Here is a 15,253-nt window from a genome sequence, read left to right on the forward strand (position 1 = left end):
CACCAAGTGGATTTAATGTGTCTGATTGATCAAAGTGTGGGCTGTTGCTTCATCAGCATTAACTGAGGAAGAGTCTTAGATGCACAGCCAGTTCAGATAAATTAATGAAAATCCCTAACACTGTATAACTTGAACACTTTTATTTTTAGGAAATGATTATTGGCTTCAAAACAGATTCTATACATAAAAGCCATAAAATTTAGTAGCCTTACTTCAAATATCCTTTGTTTACTGTTCTTTCCTACCTAAAACTTGCATGCAGTTTTAGTCTCAGTTTTTGGGTGAGAAGGGGGATATGGAGGGTAACCAGATGGCAAGGGGCTTAGAATGCCAGTGATAAACTGTCAACGAGTTTCCCTTCAGTCTTTGTCTTGGGTTGTAGGCATTTGCTTGAGAGAAGAAATAACTACCAAAGAGAAAGAGCATATTTTCAATTTTATTGTTTGGAACTTAAAATTGCCAACTGTTTTTAGGTCATGTTGTAAACCACTGCACAATACATGCACACATATTTAGAAAACTTACAGAAATGTTCTCTAAAAATTTGTCCTTCAATAGGATTTACCCTATTTTACTGGCCAAGCATAAAAACATATACCCCAAATGCAGTCTTACTGACATTTGCTTCTTACAGTCTTATTGACATTTGTTGATTGACAGCCAGTCTGTATATGCATAGAACCTAGGGCATTATTTTACTGCAACATCCTTCATAAAGAGGCTGTGAAATTTAAAAGTATATTTTGTATCAAGGGTACATAATATTTGTAAACATTAAAAAACAAACTTACCCCCTCTTCAAACCTTTAGCTGCTGTTTGCTCGCTATTTTTTAGGGTGAGGCTCCCATTATTTGTTGAATCACTCACACAGTGATGGGCAGGCTCACATGGTCCCACAGGTATTTGTTCTTTGTACATAGATCATTTATTGGATCAGTCTGGGTATTTCCTGAGCACCGAGAGGGGCCCACTCTCAGGCAAGAGTCCTCTTATCTTGAGGATGACTTAGCATGACTGATTGTTCAGATTTGGAGACAGAGCTGATTTCACAGTTACGTATACCACTAAGAAAAAACTCAACCTTGTCTCCCCTCTGGATTTTCCATAACTGGGGGAGGGGGTGGAGTCAGCGTGTGTGTCTGGACTAAGTACAGCACTGGCATCTTGCTGGGGAGAGACAGGTGCAGGTTTAAAATTACCCCTTCTCATGACACCTTCACCTTAGGAAGGAGGGAGGAAGGAACACAGGGAGAACTGACAGAAGCCCATGCCAGGCACTCTGCTGCTGCTCCTTAGCAAGCATCTGTTTAACAAATCAGATGTACTGTAGGTTGGTCCTGGGTGTCCTGCTTCTCCCGCCCTTTCTCCCTGCCCCTTGACTGCCTTTTGCAGCTTCTGGCTTCTCCCATTAGTCCTCTGCACCATTTGTCCTCTGACTCATCAAAGGCACATGGGTGGTGCAAGAGAGAATGTCACCCATGTCTGTTAAACTTGCTACAACAGCCCGAGCTAAAAAGGAAACAAATAGAGACTAGGAGTACAGCAGAGGCTTGTCACCCATGAGTTTGGGACTACTGATAGTTACAAAGCCAGGAGACCATTAGTGTCATCCTGAACATTTCCTGCATATAGTTGAAAGGGCGCTGGACTGAGGTCAGAAGGACTAGGTGCAGGTCTGGGACCAGTCCCTTTTAGCTGTATGGCTTTGAACAAGTCAACTGTTTCTGAGCTTCCGTTTCCTCATCTGTCAAATGAGAAGAACAATACCTGTCTTGCAAAGAAAGTTACGGGCATCAAATAAGATAATGTGCTGAAAACGCCCACGTAAATGATAAAGTTCTATGTAAGCATACATTGTTTGTTGGATTAGAATGGATATATAGAAAAAAATGTGCATGGTTTAAAATTGTTAATAAAATTTTATTAAAATTTACATACGTAAACTAAAGATGGTTGGCATTCTCCTCATAGGGTCCATTTTCTTTTTTTTTCCTGTGTATTCACTACGTTGCTGATCCTGAGTTTTGATGTCAATGTCTTCATTTACAACCCTCTAAGCTCAGCTTCTGGGAGACTGCAAGGATGGTCTTTGTCATCATAAAACCAGTTCCTAAAAGGCAGACTGGAGCCTCACTTGAGAAAAAATGCAGTTCCATTGATGGCAAGGAGGCTACTGGTATAAAACAATGATCATTGCCAGAACTAAAAGAAATATTAGAGAAAAACTTCCATGGCAATGAATTCCTGCAGAAAACTGGATCCGACCTTCAACTGCTGGATAAACTACTCTCATTTTTAAGATGTATCCAGAAACCACGCTGATGTCTTGGTCACCTAGAAAAACACGTATATTATTTTACCTACAGAAAAAATAATAATTAATAGTAAGGAGGAAAACGAATGTATTATTCTAAAGTCCTTTGTAATTATAAGAAGGAAAATATTCCTTTCACAAGCAGAGATAAAGTGTCACAGAAGACAAGAACAATGGTGATCGTAAGTGCAAAGAATCTGATTGCTTTTTCATGTTTCAAGTGTGAAATGTGCCCATTGTCCAATATTGGATAATTGCAGGGGAAAAGAGTTGTCTCAGCTTGGAGATGACTCAAGAAAGGTTGCTGACATCACTGCTGCTGAACCACACTGGAGCAAAGACATTAGGGAAGTAGGCTGAGGATCAGAGAATCAGTTAAGATGTAAAATTAGCTTCTTTTTTTTCCTTGCCTGTTCAGGAATCATTTTCACATAAGTGCTTGTGAGACAAAGGAGGCTTCAAATCCCAAAGGAAGGAGAACTGACAAATACTAATTCCCCATGAATTTACTTAAAAAAATACCATTCTACAAATCATATATCTGATAAGGATTTAATATCTAAAATATATAAAGGACTCATACAATTCAATAGTCAAAAAAAAATCAGATTAAAAAATGGGCAGAGGATCTGAACATTTTTCTAAAGAAGACATACAGATGCCAACAGGCACATGAAAAGATGCATAATATCACTAATTATCAGGGAAATGCATATCAAAATCACAACAGATGACTGTTAGCAAGAAGACAAGAAATATCAAGTGTCATTGAGGATGAAGAGAAAAGGGAACCCATTGATGATGGGAATGTAAATTGGTGCAGTCACTATGGAAGAAAGCATGGAGGCTCCTGAAGAAATTAAAACTAGAATTAACATATCTAAAGAAAATGAAAATACTAATTCAAAAAGATATATGCATCACATGTTCACTGCAGCATTATTTACAATAGCCAAGATAAGGAAACAGATGTCCATCAATGGATGAATAAAGAAGATTCCACACACAATGGAATACTACTAAGCCATAAAAAAGAATGGACTTGCCATTTGCAACAACATGGATGGAACCTTGAGGGCATTATGCTAAGTGAAATAATTCAAACAGAAAAACACCACACGATCTCACATAGACGTAAACAACAATAAAACCAAGCTAAGATACAGAGAACAAATTGGTGGTTGCCAGAGGCAGGGGTAGGGTGACGTGAGGGTTCAAAATGGGGTAAAGGGGGTCAAAAGGTTTTACAAACTTCCAGTTATAAAATAAATGGGTTCTTGGGATGTAATATAACATACAGCATAGTGAATATAGTTAATAATACAGTATTGTATATTTGAAAGTTGCTACAAGAATAGATCTGAAAAAACCTCATTATAAGAAAGAAAAAAATTTTTTGTAACCATGTAAGGTGACAGGTGTTAACTGGACTTTTGGTGGTGATCATTTTACAGTGATACAAATACCAAATCATGTTGTACACCTGAACTACTGAAAAACCAATGGGTCAATGATGAAATCAAAGAAGACATTAAAAAATACTTTGAGACAAATGACAATGAAAAGACAACCACACAAAATCTGCAGGATGCAGCAAAAGCAGTCCTAAGAGGGAAGTTCATAGTGATACAGGCCTTCCTCAGAAAAGAAGAACAATCTCAAATAAACAACCTAACCTACCACCTAAAAGTGTTAGAAGAAGAAGAGCAAACAAAACCTAAAGTCAGCAGAAGGAAAGAAGTAATAAAGATCAGGGAGGAGATAAATAAAAGAGAGATTAAAAAAAAAAAAACAGAAAAAAATCAATCAAACCAAGAGCTGGTTTTTTGAAAGAGTAAACAAAATTGACAAACCTTTGGCCAGGCTCATCAAGAAAAGAGAGGACACAAATAAAATAAGAAAGGTAAATGGAGAAATTACAACCAACACTACAGAAATACAAAAAAACAAACAAACAAACAAAAACCATGAGAGAATACTGTGGACAACTATGTGGCAAAAAATTGGAAAACTGAGAAGAAATGAACAAGTTTTTAGAAATACACAGTCCAAGACTGAATCAAAAAGAAATAGATCATTTGAACAGACCGATCACTAGAAGTGAAATAGAATCAGCAATAACAAACCTCTCTGCAAACTAAAGTCCAGGACCAGATGGCCTCACTGGGGAATTCTACCATACAAAGAACTCACACCACTCCTTCTCAAACTCTTCCAGAAGACTGAAAAGGAGGGAGTACCCCCAAGCCCATTCTATGAAGCCACCATCACTCTGATACCAAAATCAGACAAAGACGCTACCAAAACAGAAAATTATAGTCCCATATCGTTGATGAACATTGATGCAAAAGTCTTTAACAAAATGTTAGCAAACAGAATCCAACAGCATATAAAGATCATACACCATGATCAAGTTGGATTCATACCAGGGACATAAGGATGGTTCAACATACACAAATCAATCAATGAGATATATACCACATACACAGAAGAAAGGACAAAAATCACATGATCATCTCAATAGATGCAGAAAAAGCATTTGGTAAAATTCAACATCCATTTATGATAAAAACTCTTAGCAAAGAGGGTATAGAGGGAACATAGTTCAACATAATAAAAACTATTTATGACAAACCCACAGCCAGCATAATATTCAATGGTGAAAAGTTGAATGCCTTCCCACTAAAATCTGGAACAAAACAAGGATGCCCACTCACCATATCTATCCAACACAGTACTGGAAGTCATAGCCACAGTAATCAGGCGAGAAATAGAAATAAAAGGAATCCAAATTGGATGACAAGAGGTAAAATTCTCACTACATGCGGATGACATTATACTATATATAGAAAACCCTAAAAGCTCCACTCGAAAAATACTATAGCTGATGAAAGAATTCGCCAAGGTAGCAGGATACAAGATTAATGTACAGAAATCAGTTGCATTTCTTTATACTAACAATGAAATACCAGGAAAAGAAAGTAAAGAAACAATCCCTTTTAAAATTGCTCGAGAACAATAAAATACTTAGGAAAACATCTGACTAAGGAGGTCAAAGACTTATATGTGGAGAACTACAAAACATTAAGGAAATTAAAGATGAGTTAAAGAAATGGAAAGATATCCCATGCTCTTGGATTGGAAGAATCAATACTGTTAAAATGGCCATACTACCCAAGGCAATTTACAGATTCAATATGATCCCTATCTAGTTACCCAAGACATTTTTCACAGAACTGGAACAAATAATTCTAAATTTATATGGAATCACAAAAGAACTAGAATTGCCAAAGCAATACTAAAGAAAAAGAATGAAGCTGCAGGAATAACCCTCCTAGACTTCAGACAATACTACAGAGCTACAGTAATCAAAACAGCGTGGTATTGGCACAAAAACAGACATATGGATCAATGGAACAGAGCAGAGAGCCCAGAAATAAATCCACAGACTTACGGTCAATTAATCTTTGACCAAGAAGGCATGAATATACAATGGAGAAAAGACAGTCTCTTCAGCAAGTGATGTTGGGAAAACTAGTCAGCTGCATGTAAATCAATGAAGTTAGAACACTCCTTCACACCATATACAAAAATAAACTCAAAATGGCTTAAAGACTTAAATATAAGACAAGACACGATTAACCTCCTAGAAGAAAACAATGGCAAAACATTCTCTGACATAAATCAGGATTGCTCTCCCAGGACAGTCTACCCAGGGAACAGAAATAAAAGCAAAAATAAGTGGGACCTACTTAAACTTATAAGCTTCTGCACAGCAAAGGAAACCATAAGCAAAACAAAATGACAACCTATGGAATGGGAGAATATATTTGTAAATAATGTGACTGACAAAGGTTTAATTTCCAGAATATATAAATAGCTTATACAACTTAATAACAAAAAACCAAACAACCCAATCCAAAAATGGGTAGAAGACTAAGCAAGCAATTCTCTAATGAAGACATACAAATGGCCAATAGGCACATGAAAAAATGTTCAATATCACTAATTATCAGAGAAATATAAATCAAAACTACAATGAGGTATCACCTCACACCAGTCAGAATGGCCAACATTAAATGCAGCCATTACGGAAAACAGTATGGATTCCTCAAAACACTGACAGTAGACTTAACATATGATCCAGCAATCCCACTCCTGGGAACTCTAATTCAAAAAGATACATGCACCCCAGTGTTCACATCTGCACTATATACAATAGGCAAGAGATGGAAACAACCTAAATGTCCACTGACAGATGACTGGATAAAGAAGTTGTGGTATATTTATACAATGGAGTACTACTCAGTGATAAAAAAGAATAAAATAATGCCATCTGCAGCAACATGGATGGACCTGGAGACTGTCATTCTACATGAAGTAAGCCAGAAAGAGAAAGAAAGATACCATATGATATCACTCATATGTGGAATCTAAAATAAATAAAGAGAAGACACTAATGAACTCATCTATAAAACAAATAGACACTGAGACTCAGTAAACAATATTATGTTTACTAGGGGAAATGGGGGTGTGATGGAAGGGGTAAATTGGGAGTTTGTGGTTTGCAAATATTAACTACTATATATAAAAATAGATAAAAAATTTCTTCTGTATAGCACAGGAAACTATATTCAGTGTCTTGTAGTAACTTTTAATGAAAAAGAATATGAAAATGAATATATGTATATATATGACTCTAACGTGCTGTACACCAGAAATTGACACACTGTAACTGACTGTACTTCAATTAAGAAATTTTTAAAAAAAGGTTAGATGATTTAATATGGTTTATCACGTACAACCTAAAGTGCTAGAGGTAAGGTTTTCCTATAAATGCAACAGTCGTTTAAACTTCACAATTTAAATAGCTATTTATATGTACTTAAGAGTTTTAAAACACTTTTTATGTAAAAAAATGTTTTTTCCCTGGGCTTAGGTGGAGAGGTACGTGAGCTGGGGAGGGGCAGGGCAATATTCCCCCAGGTTGCACGCCTGTTTCCCAAAAACAAAGATGGAAGGAATCAGGGTGGATGTGGTTTCTGGCTTTGCCCTCCCAGCATCGGGCGGAGCTCCCTCCTGGGACCAGTTTAGTCTTGAGTACCTTTGGGACAGGGAGGGGAAGGGACGCTTGTGCTTACCAGAGTCGTGTTTTAATGCTTCGTCTTTTATCATCTGGAACCCATCTCCACCGTTGGCGAGGAAGCTCGTCAGGATCACCTTATACACCTCATCCATCCTGAGCGGCTCATAACTGGGCACACGACACTGGGTGCAGAGGACATCCAACTTGACCACTCTGTCCCCGGGTTTTCGGGAAAGATCGTACACCACGTGAATTCCTAGAAAAGAAATGAGTCTATGAATCCAAAGGGAAATCTGTTTTCTAAGAAAGGGATTTTGGTTCAAATCTGGATTTGGGGCACTGGGCTTAGTTTTCATTTAATTTGAACTTGAGCGAAACCTCAGCTAAAGCATTGAGGTGACACTGTAACTACCCTAAATTGGTCAGGTTTTTCCTTGAGTCCTTCTGGGAGGTCTGAGAACTCTTGGGAGGAAAATCGGCTCTGGCCCAGAATGGGCAGGGGTGACCCTGCATGGAGAAACCACACCTTTTAAAAACCCTGAATTAACTGGTCTAGCAACTTAGTTGGGAGAGAGAAATGAGAGGTGCAGAATGTCTGCTGCCATTTTGATGACTAATAAATGGTAATAATTCAGGCCTGGATGACTTCCACAAAACATACAACTACCCAGTACTGTGCTGGGGCATCAAACCCCCGCTGTTCCCTCTCGGCTCTCCTGGAAAATGCAGCGTGTCTGGGCTAGCAGGCAGGGCTCGCCACCCTCTGCAGCCCCTCGATCCCAGCGTGGGGGTGCTCTGCAGAGGGAAGGCTCAACAAAGCAATCACACCCCTCAAGTGGGGCCCACCACCTACCGTCTGAAAAATGAGGCCAGGGTAGGTGTCAGAGTCAAATAAGATTACTAATATTAAAGATTAATCCATTGGACTGTGGAATTAATTACTGAAGAAAGCATTTGAGAAGTCCCTGGCTACTCGGGAAGCATTTCTTTTCCTTCCATTTTCACTGCTGGTTAGAGTTAGTCCCTGAGCTGGTTAGAGCAGGCAGATAGCTAGATACGAGCAGAAAAAGGGGGACGCAGGCCAAATGGCAGGAATTGAGCAAAAAGGATCCAGGAATCACTACATCATGTAAACAACAGGGGTCCCTGGCAGAGAAAGAAAAGCAGGAACCTCTGGGTGGATATGGAGTCACACATTTTGGGGTGACAAGTGGCCTGGAGGCAAAGTTGGGAAAAGGCAGGAACCTCCAGTGTCCAAATGTAACCTTTTGCTTATGCCCTTACTTCAATAAAATCAGCCTTGTAGATGAGAAGTACCCGTCACGCACCGACACCGTGACACTTCCGATCCAGACTAAGTAAGGACAAATATCTCTCCTCCCTGCAGGAAGGCGGAGTTGGGATGAAAATCAGGGAATACGCCCCTCCCTAGTGAACAGTCCGTCCTTTCACTTTTACACTCTATGTATCCAACTTGCCAAAGAAACTCAGCAGCCGCTCACCTGAGCCTGCCCGCTCTCCCTTTGAGAGTGTAGTGTCCATCCCTTAATAACCCCCCACTTTACTTTCCTAACCTCTGCATCCCATCTCTGAATTCTTTCTACAATGGGCCAAGAACCCAGTCATCAGCAACAAGATAAGGGAGGTTTTCTGATGGTCCTCGTGACGTGGAGGACTTGCCCCGGGTCACAGTGGAACCAGAACCAAGGTGTTCTACTGTCTCATCCAAGCTGCCCTCCCAGAGATTTTATCCTTGTTAATACCACTGGACACTGCCTTCCTTTGAACCCCGGCCTGGTTCCAGGCAATTGCAAATAGAACAGAAAGGGGTTTGGGGGTTTTTGTTTTTGTTTTGTTTTTTTAACAAAGAATATTGAATTTTAAACCACTAAGATTTTAAGAGAAACTAGGCCTCAAGGCAGCTGCTTGCTTAGAGTTTGGACAGCCAGCTCCTGCAGAGGACCATCTGATGTCCATATCAGACTTGGCAAATACTGCTCCTTTTCAGGGCCCTGTGGCTTTGACCCTGACCTAGTCTCAGTGGTCTGGGAGTCCACAGCCATTGAAAGACTATGCATTGGTGTTGGGTGTGTGAAAATCCAAACCTGGCCAGGTGGTCCCGGTGAGGGGGGAGCTAAGCCAACCAAAAGGAAACTCCTCCTCACCTTGGAAGGTGACTTACCGCCCACCTGCAGAAACTCCCCAGTGGACTGGCCGTAGCGATACACGCTGTGCTCAAAGGCCTTCTTCAGGGTGGAGCCTTTTAATTGCACCAGGTCAAAGGTGCCTCCAAAGGGCAACACAGCAGCCAGGTTCTCCCAGGTAATGGTGCCTGAGCGGGGTCATGGATGAGGCAAGAAGGAAAACAGGTTGAGAACAAGCTCACCCCAAGACCAGCGTCCTTTAGGGCTGCTGGAGGAGGTGAGGGGGCCACAGGGAGGCTGCTGGGACCACACAGCTGCGTCTGGGTGTTCCTGACACCGCGGGGGAGCACGAATCGAGAGGCCTCTGGCCGTGCCCTCCTCCACCACTGGGCAAGACGGCGGGAACTTCTAACTGGCTCCGGCTCCAGGCAGCTGTGCTCTGTCTTGGGTCTCCAGCTTGAGGCTGGGTCTGCAGCGGGTGTGAGCACTGCTCAGCTCCTCCAGACAGGCAGCGTGTCCCTGCCGCCTGTCCCCGTGTGACAACGAGAGGAGCCTGGGGCATACACGGAGTGTGTGGTTTTGACCGTGTCAGGGAAGACCACAAGAGGGTCTTGAATATCTGCCTAGTTGGTTTGCTTTCCCATACGGTGTCATCCTGGCTACCTGTAAACGCACTAATATCCAGTGTATGTTTTTGCCTGCATATCAGATTGGCAATTCTGTCCTCTTTCCAGATATCAAGGAGGAGGCTGTCGATATTTTGCATAAATCAGCAGCAATTAGTGTTTCGCTTTGTGAGTCAGAAGTTTAGCAAAAGCCTGGTTCCACTAACCCTGGCTGCAACCTCGGTGTGCGAATGTGTCCGAGAGCACACAAGCGTGAGTGTGCCCTTCACAGGGCGGGGCGTGGACCTGAGTGGCAGTTACACCCCAACCGAAGGGCCTGGCACTGTGGTGGGTGGCGGGCAGCACAGACGAGCTGCGGCTGCCCGAGGGTGAGGGCAGCCCCTGCCTGGGGCCCTGCACTGGGCCAGGGGCTCACCGTTGTTCCGCTCGTCGATGGGAGACCGAATGCCACCTCCATTCATAATGCACATGGACACGTGGTTCCAGGACATCTCATCGGCATGTCTGAGGTTGTTGTTAATCTGCAACAGGAGCATCAGTTCACATTATTCCGGGCCTTCTTCTTTGGCTCAGTTCCAGGAATCTGCGTAGCTCTACTGAGGATGTAAAGCTGCTTCTCCCCTGCTCCTGTGGGCCCAGAGCTTTCTCAAGTACAACTCGTCAGAGCTAGATTTATACTCTGAGGAGCAACAACTAAGATACTGTGACCAGTCGCATGTCAGATTCCAAGGAGCCAGCAGCTCTGGGGCCCTCCCCGGAGACCCCTGCACTCCTCCGGCAGTGGGCCCGATCAGAGCTGGCTCCTGGGGTGGGAGGACCGGGCCCGGGGCAGCCCAGCCTTTGGCACTGCTCCCCACGGCCTCCCCAGCGCAGGCCCCACACTTGCTCCAGAGGTCTGGGCCGAAAGGCCTTTCAGCTCTAGACCTCAGGCCAACAAGAACCCCCGCTTCCAAGTCTAGGTCCCCAGCCAGTTCCCAAGTTGGCAATTTTGGAGACTCAGGGACAGCCTCCCGAAACTGGGGAGAATCAATTTCATTCTTAACTTTTCTTTTATCAATAACATGTTCAGTTACAAGAAATAAAATGAATATGTCCTCATTTGAAAAATTATGACGGTGGAGGCGGTGAGGGAGACTTGGGGCCAGCTGGGCTACGTGTTCCTGACACCGAGGGGAGAACGGAATCGTTCTCTTGCTGTGAGGTGAGCACAGGGCGTGTCCTTCCAGGCCCTCCTGAAACGCTCACGCCCTGGCTTCTCTTGACCTACTTCCCTCGCGCCGACTGCGTGGTGCTGAGCCAGCGCCGGCCCCACCTTGGCAAGTGTGAACGTCGTAGTTTGCTTGGCAGATGTTTACTGAGTGTGGCTGCATCCCTGGCACCAGGTGCTGAGCTGAGCACAGTCAAAGGAGTGCCCCCTGGATGCCTGTGGGTGTGGTGAGTCTGACCCGGGCCGCCACGGCCAGGCAGGTGGACATGTGTGACCCTGCTCGGCCACAGGACTTACTGTTCTCACTGGAACTGCGTGTGGTCATTCGCTGCTTGTGAAGGAGGTTCACACAAGGCCTAGTTCTCTGGGGCCAAGAGGACAGACCAGTAAAACACAGCCCGGCCTCGTTAGGCCCCAGCACATGCGTCTACCTCTTCAGATTTGCAGATTCCAACCCTCTTACAAAAGGGAAGCAACATCCAAAATTCAGACCTCTAAGATAAACACCGTGAAATGAAGACTTCCGTTCTTGTAAAGCAATAATGTGATGGTCTGCTGGTTTGGCTCAGGCAGCTACTCAGCCTGAATCCATGCCAAGCATTTGTCTGGGCCCTAATTTTTAAAAATCCTCAATTCTGTAACTACTAGGTTGTCTGTTCTCGCAGTCTCCCTCCCTCTTACCGCCTCCGCTCCTCCTTCCCTGGGCACAGGCCCTGCCTTCCATGAATCACTCACCATAGCATCACAAATCAGGTTACCCATGTTGCATTCTCTAAAGCGGCAAGACTGAGTGGTGCCATCCAGGTAGACGATTGTTCTCCCCAGTTCCTGGGTCGAATAATTATCTAATTTTATCCGCCACTTGTTAATGTCCGCTTTGATGCTTGGATCTAGAAGGAAGCAAAAAAAGAAAAAAAATCAGCCTGTGGTTAAAGCAGATCTCACACTGGCCTACGTGTTGGAGAAACACTCAAACGTCATTCAGCTTACCTGGTGTGAGTCCCTATGTCTGTACCATTTTGGTTTTGACTGGGAAATGTCTTTATGAACCTCTATTCTATTCTGTTTCCTGGTAACAAGGCCCCGAATGGCTCTTTTTTTTTTTATTCTTTTCTTTTTTTAAGTCTTTATTTCACCATTTTTTCTTTTTGGCAGGGGTGCGCAATTAGGTTTATTTACTTATTTTTAGAGGAGGTACTGGGCATTGAACCCAGGACCCCACGCATGCTAAGCAAGCGCTCTACCACTTGAGCTATATATACCCTCCCCTAGAGTGGCTCTTACTTTAAAGATGTGCCAAGGAAAACCAGCATCAACGCATCACATCAGAATGAGTACCTGCCGGCCCCCCCAGGATAGTGTTAGTGTGGGGCAGGGGTCAAGGGCTGGGAGGGTCTGCGGTGCGGTCCCCGCCCTCCCTCTGGCTGTCGGGAGCTCTGTGTTGTGAGTACCGGCTCTCTGGGGGCTCCTCGTCACCAGTCCTTCCCGGATCGGGTTGTGTTAAGCAGGCAAGGGCAGATGAGAGAGAGGCAGAGGAGTGTGTTCACGTACAACAGATGACGTGGATGACATAAAATGTACTTTTACTTTGATTCCCAGACCAAAAAGAAATAATGACATGTTCATTTGATAAACTGAAGCCTGTGGAGACTGGGCAACTTGCCCCCGGCACATGGCTGCTGGGGGTGGGGGCAGGGTGGAGCCCTGCCTGCCCAATTGGAACCCCTTTGCTTCAATAATCTGCTCTTCTCTGGACATGAGCCGAGAGAGGCTTTCCCTCACTAGGGGGAAGCTGGAAAAGGCACAAGAAGCACCCACACAGGGTCTGATGCTCAGAGGGCTCGGAGAAGCAGGTGGGGGTTTCTGGCATTTGGGTGTCTTCTTAAATTTTTTGGGGGGGGAGGTAATTAAGTTTATTGATTTATTTATTTAATGGAGGTACTGACGATTGAACCCAGGACTCGTGCATGCTAGGCACGCACTCTACCACTGAGCTATACCCTCCTCCCATTTGGGTGTCTTTTAAATCTTCTTATCCACTAAGAGAGTAAACCCAACGGAGAAGCTCAGTTCTTCAAAAGTACTGTCCTGAAACAGTAACCCACCCAACCCCCAAAAAAGAGAAAAAAATCCAGCCACCTCATCGTGGGCTTGGTGGACTCTGAATTTCACGTACCTTCGGGAATGCTGCTGTTGAGAAGGATGGGATTTCCGTGTGAAGTGATGACGTTTCCTTTCTCATCAAACTCAACCTTCAAATAGCCTAGGTACTTGCCAAAAGCATAGGCCTGGACCACAGGAACCTTCCGACCGTCATCGGAGGTGACGATGAATGGGTACTGCCCTGCCGGCACCTCTTTGGAAGGTGGGTTGCCTGCAATGAGAGGACTGAAGTGGGTAAGGTTGGTCCCTGTGCATGGCTGGCTGGAGGCCCGCAGGCCGCTGGTGACAGCAGGTTCTGAACTGACGACTGGGCTGGGGCTTCACAGAGCTGGCCTTTCAGAGCCTGGCATGGGCATCTGCCCCTGTTTCCAGATGCCCCTTTGGCACATGAAGTGCTTCCATTCTCAACTCAGCAGGCACTTGCTAAGCTCTCCCTTGGTCGGGGCACTGTGCCTGGGGCTGTGCGGCACACAGAGATCAAGCCTGCTAAGACCCTCCTGCCTCCATCCTGACCCTGGCTTCACTTGCAGCCGGCTGGAGTAGCCAGGCCCCTCCCCTGTACTCCCCCTCATCTGTAAAATGGGCAAAATAGCAATTCTTATTTCATGGGGCTGTTGAGAGGATTCAACGTCTAAACTCCTAGGCATAGGGCCGGGCACACAGCAGATGCTCTGTAAACGTACATTTCTTTCCCTCGTGCGGTGACAGTAACCTCTGGAAACCCTAGATGCACACTCCAGAGCTGAGACCCTTCAACGGAAGATGAGCAGAGGTGACACTGAGCTGCCGTAGGTTTTGTTGCTGAGTTCTGTGTCCCCTCGGGCGCCTTCTGGAAGAGGCATGTTCACCCTGGCAGCCCGACTGGCACACACACTACCTGCCCCAGCCAGACCGCATCCCCACCACGTTCTGCTGAATTCTGTCTCAAAGGGGAGCCCTGGGGAGAGCTTGGGAGCCACTCATCAGCCAGAGGCTGGGAGGCTCACCCACCACCGCCTCCGTTCCTGGGCTCCAATCACTCAGCACAGTTCAGTCTGTGGCTGTACCCCCTGCGCACAGGTGGGCTGCGCTGCCACTCTCACTTCCACAGAGATCGGGACCTGGCTGGGGTTGTTTTGAGTCAGAGACTATAGGACTGCTTCTGTCACCTCCCTCACCACACCCACCACCAGTGCTTCCTAGGAGACATTTACCCAGCACACCCCACCCTCCCCACCGGGAACTTCAGCTCATGTTGGCTGCTCCCCGGATCAGTTATGAGAGTCAGCCAGGGGCCAGGCCCTGGGCTGGATCTCATTAATCCTCCAGGCATCCCCCGAGGTAGCTCCTATTCCATCTCCCCCACGGTACAGACCAGAGGACTGATTATCATGGGCGATGTGCCCAAGGCCATGCAGCTGGTGTGTGAAGGAGGGCGGGCTGAAAGGCTGGGCTGTGAGGCTCCGGAGCTTACGTTCTCAAACCCAGCACAGCCTACGATGTGCTGTTCTCAGAGAACCTGCAAGAGCTGGTTTCCAAAGGCCACTCGCCAAAGCAGATGCGAGCCCAGTGGCTGCACCGTTGTGCCCCAGGCTGGGTCTGGGCTTCCCTTTCTACCGAAGACATGCTGGGGTGACTGTGATGAAAAACCCAGTCCTGCCTTGCTCCTATGCCAAGAGCAGCCCCTTCCAGCTCAAAAACCACAGAGAAGTGCTGCAAATACCAACGCTTCA

At 45.0% G+C, this 15,253-nt stretch overlaps 1 protein-coding gene across 1 annotated transcript in view; it reads right to left on the minus strand.

Annotated features, from left to right (window-relative positions):
• Positions 1-418: 418 nt before the first annotated feature.
• The window catches only part of NT5E (5'-nucleotidase ecto), a 48,664-nt gene continuing 33,829 nt past the window's right edge, over positions 419-15,253 (minus strand). Inside the window, exons 4-9 of the mRNA XM_010972871.3 lie at positions 13,555-13,752; positions 12,114-12,268; positions 10,587-10,692; positions 9,584-9,733; positions 7,457-7,657; positions 419-2,335 (exon numbers count right to left, since the gene is read on the minus strand). Of these exons, the coding sequence (XP_010971173.3) occupies positions 2,172-2,335; positions 7,457-7,657; positions 9,584-9,733; positions 10,587-10,692; positions 12,114-12,268; positions 13,555-13,752 (974 nt within the window). The 3' untranslated portion in view covers positions 419-2,171. The remainder of the gene's footprint in view (positions 2,336-7,456; positions 7,658-9,583; positions 9,734-10,586; positions 10,693-12,113; positions 12,269-13,554; positions 13,753-15,253) is intronic.

The sequence above is a fragment of the Camelus bactrianus genome, chromosome 8 (genome assembly GCF_048773025.1).
Source record: "Camelus bactrianus isolate YW-2024 breed Bactrian camel chromosome 8, ASM4877302v1, whole genome shotgun sequence".
Classification (NCBI taxonomy): Eukaryota; Metazoa; Chordata; class Mammalia; order Artiodactyla; family Camelidae; genus Camelus; species Camelus bactrianus.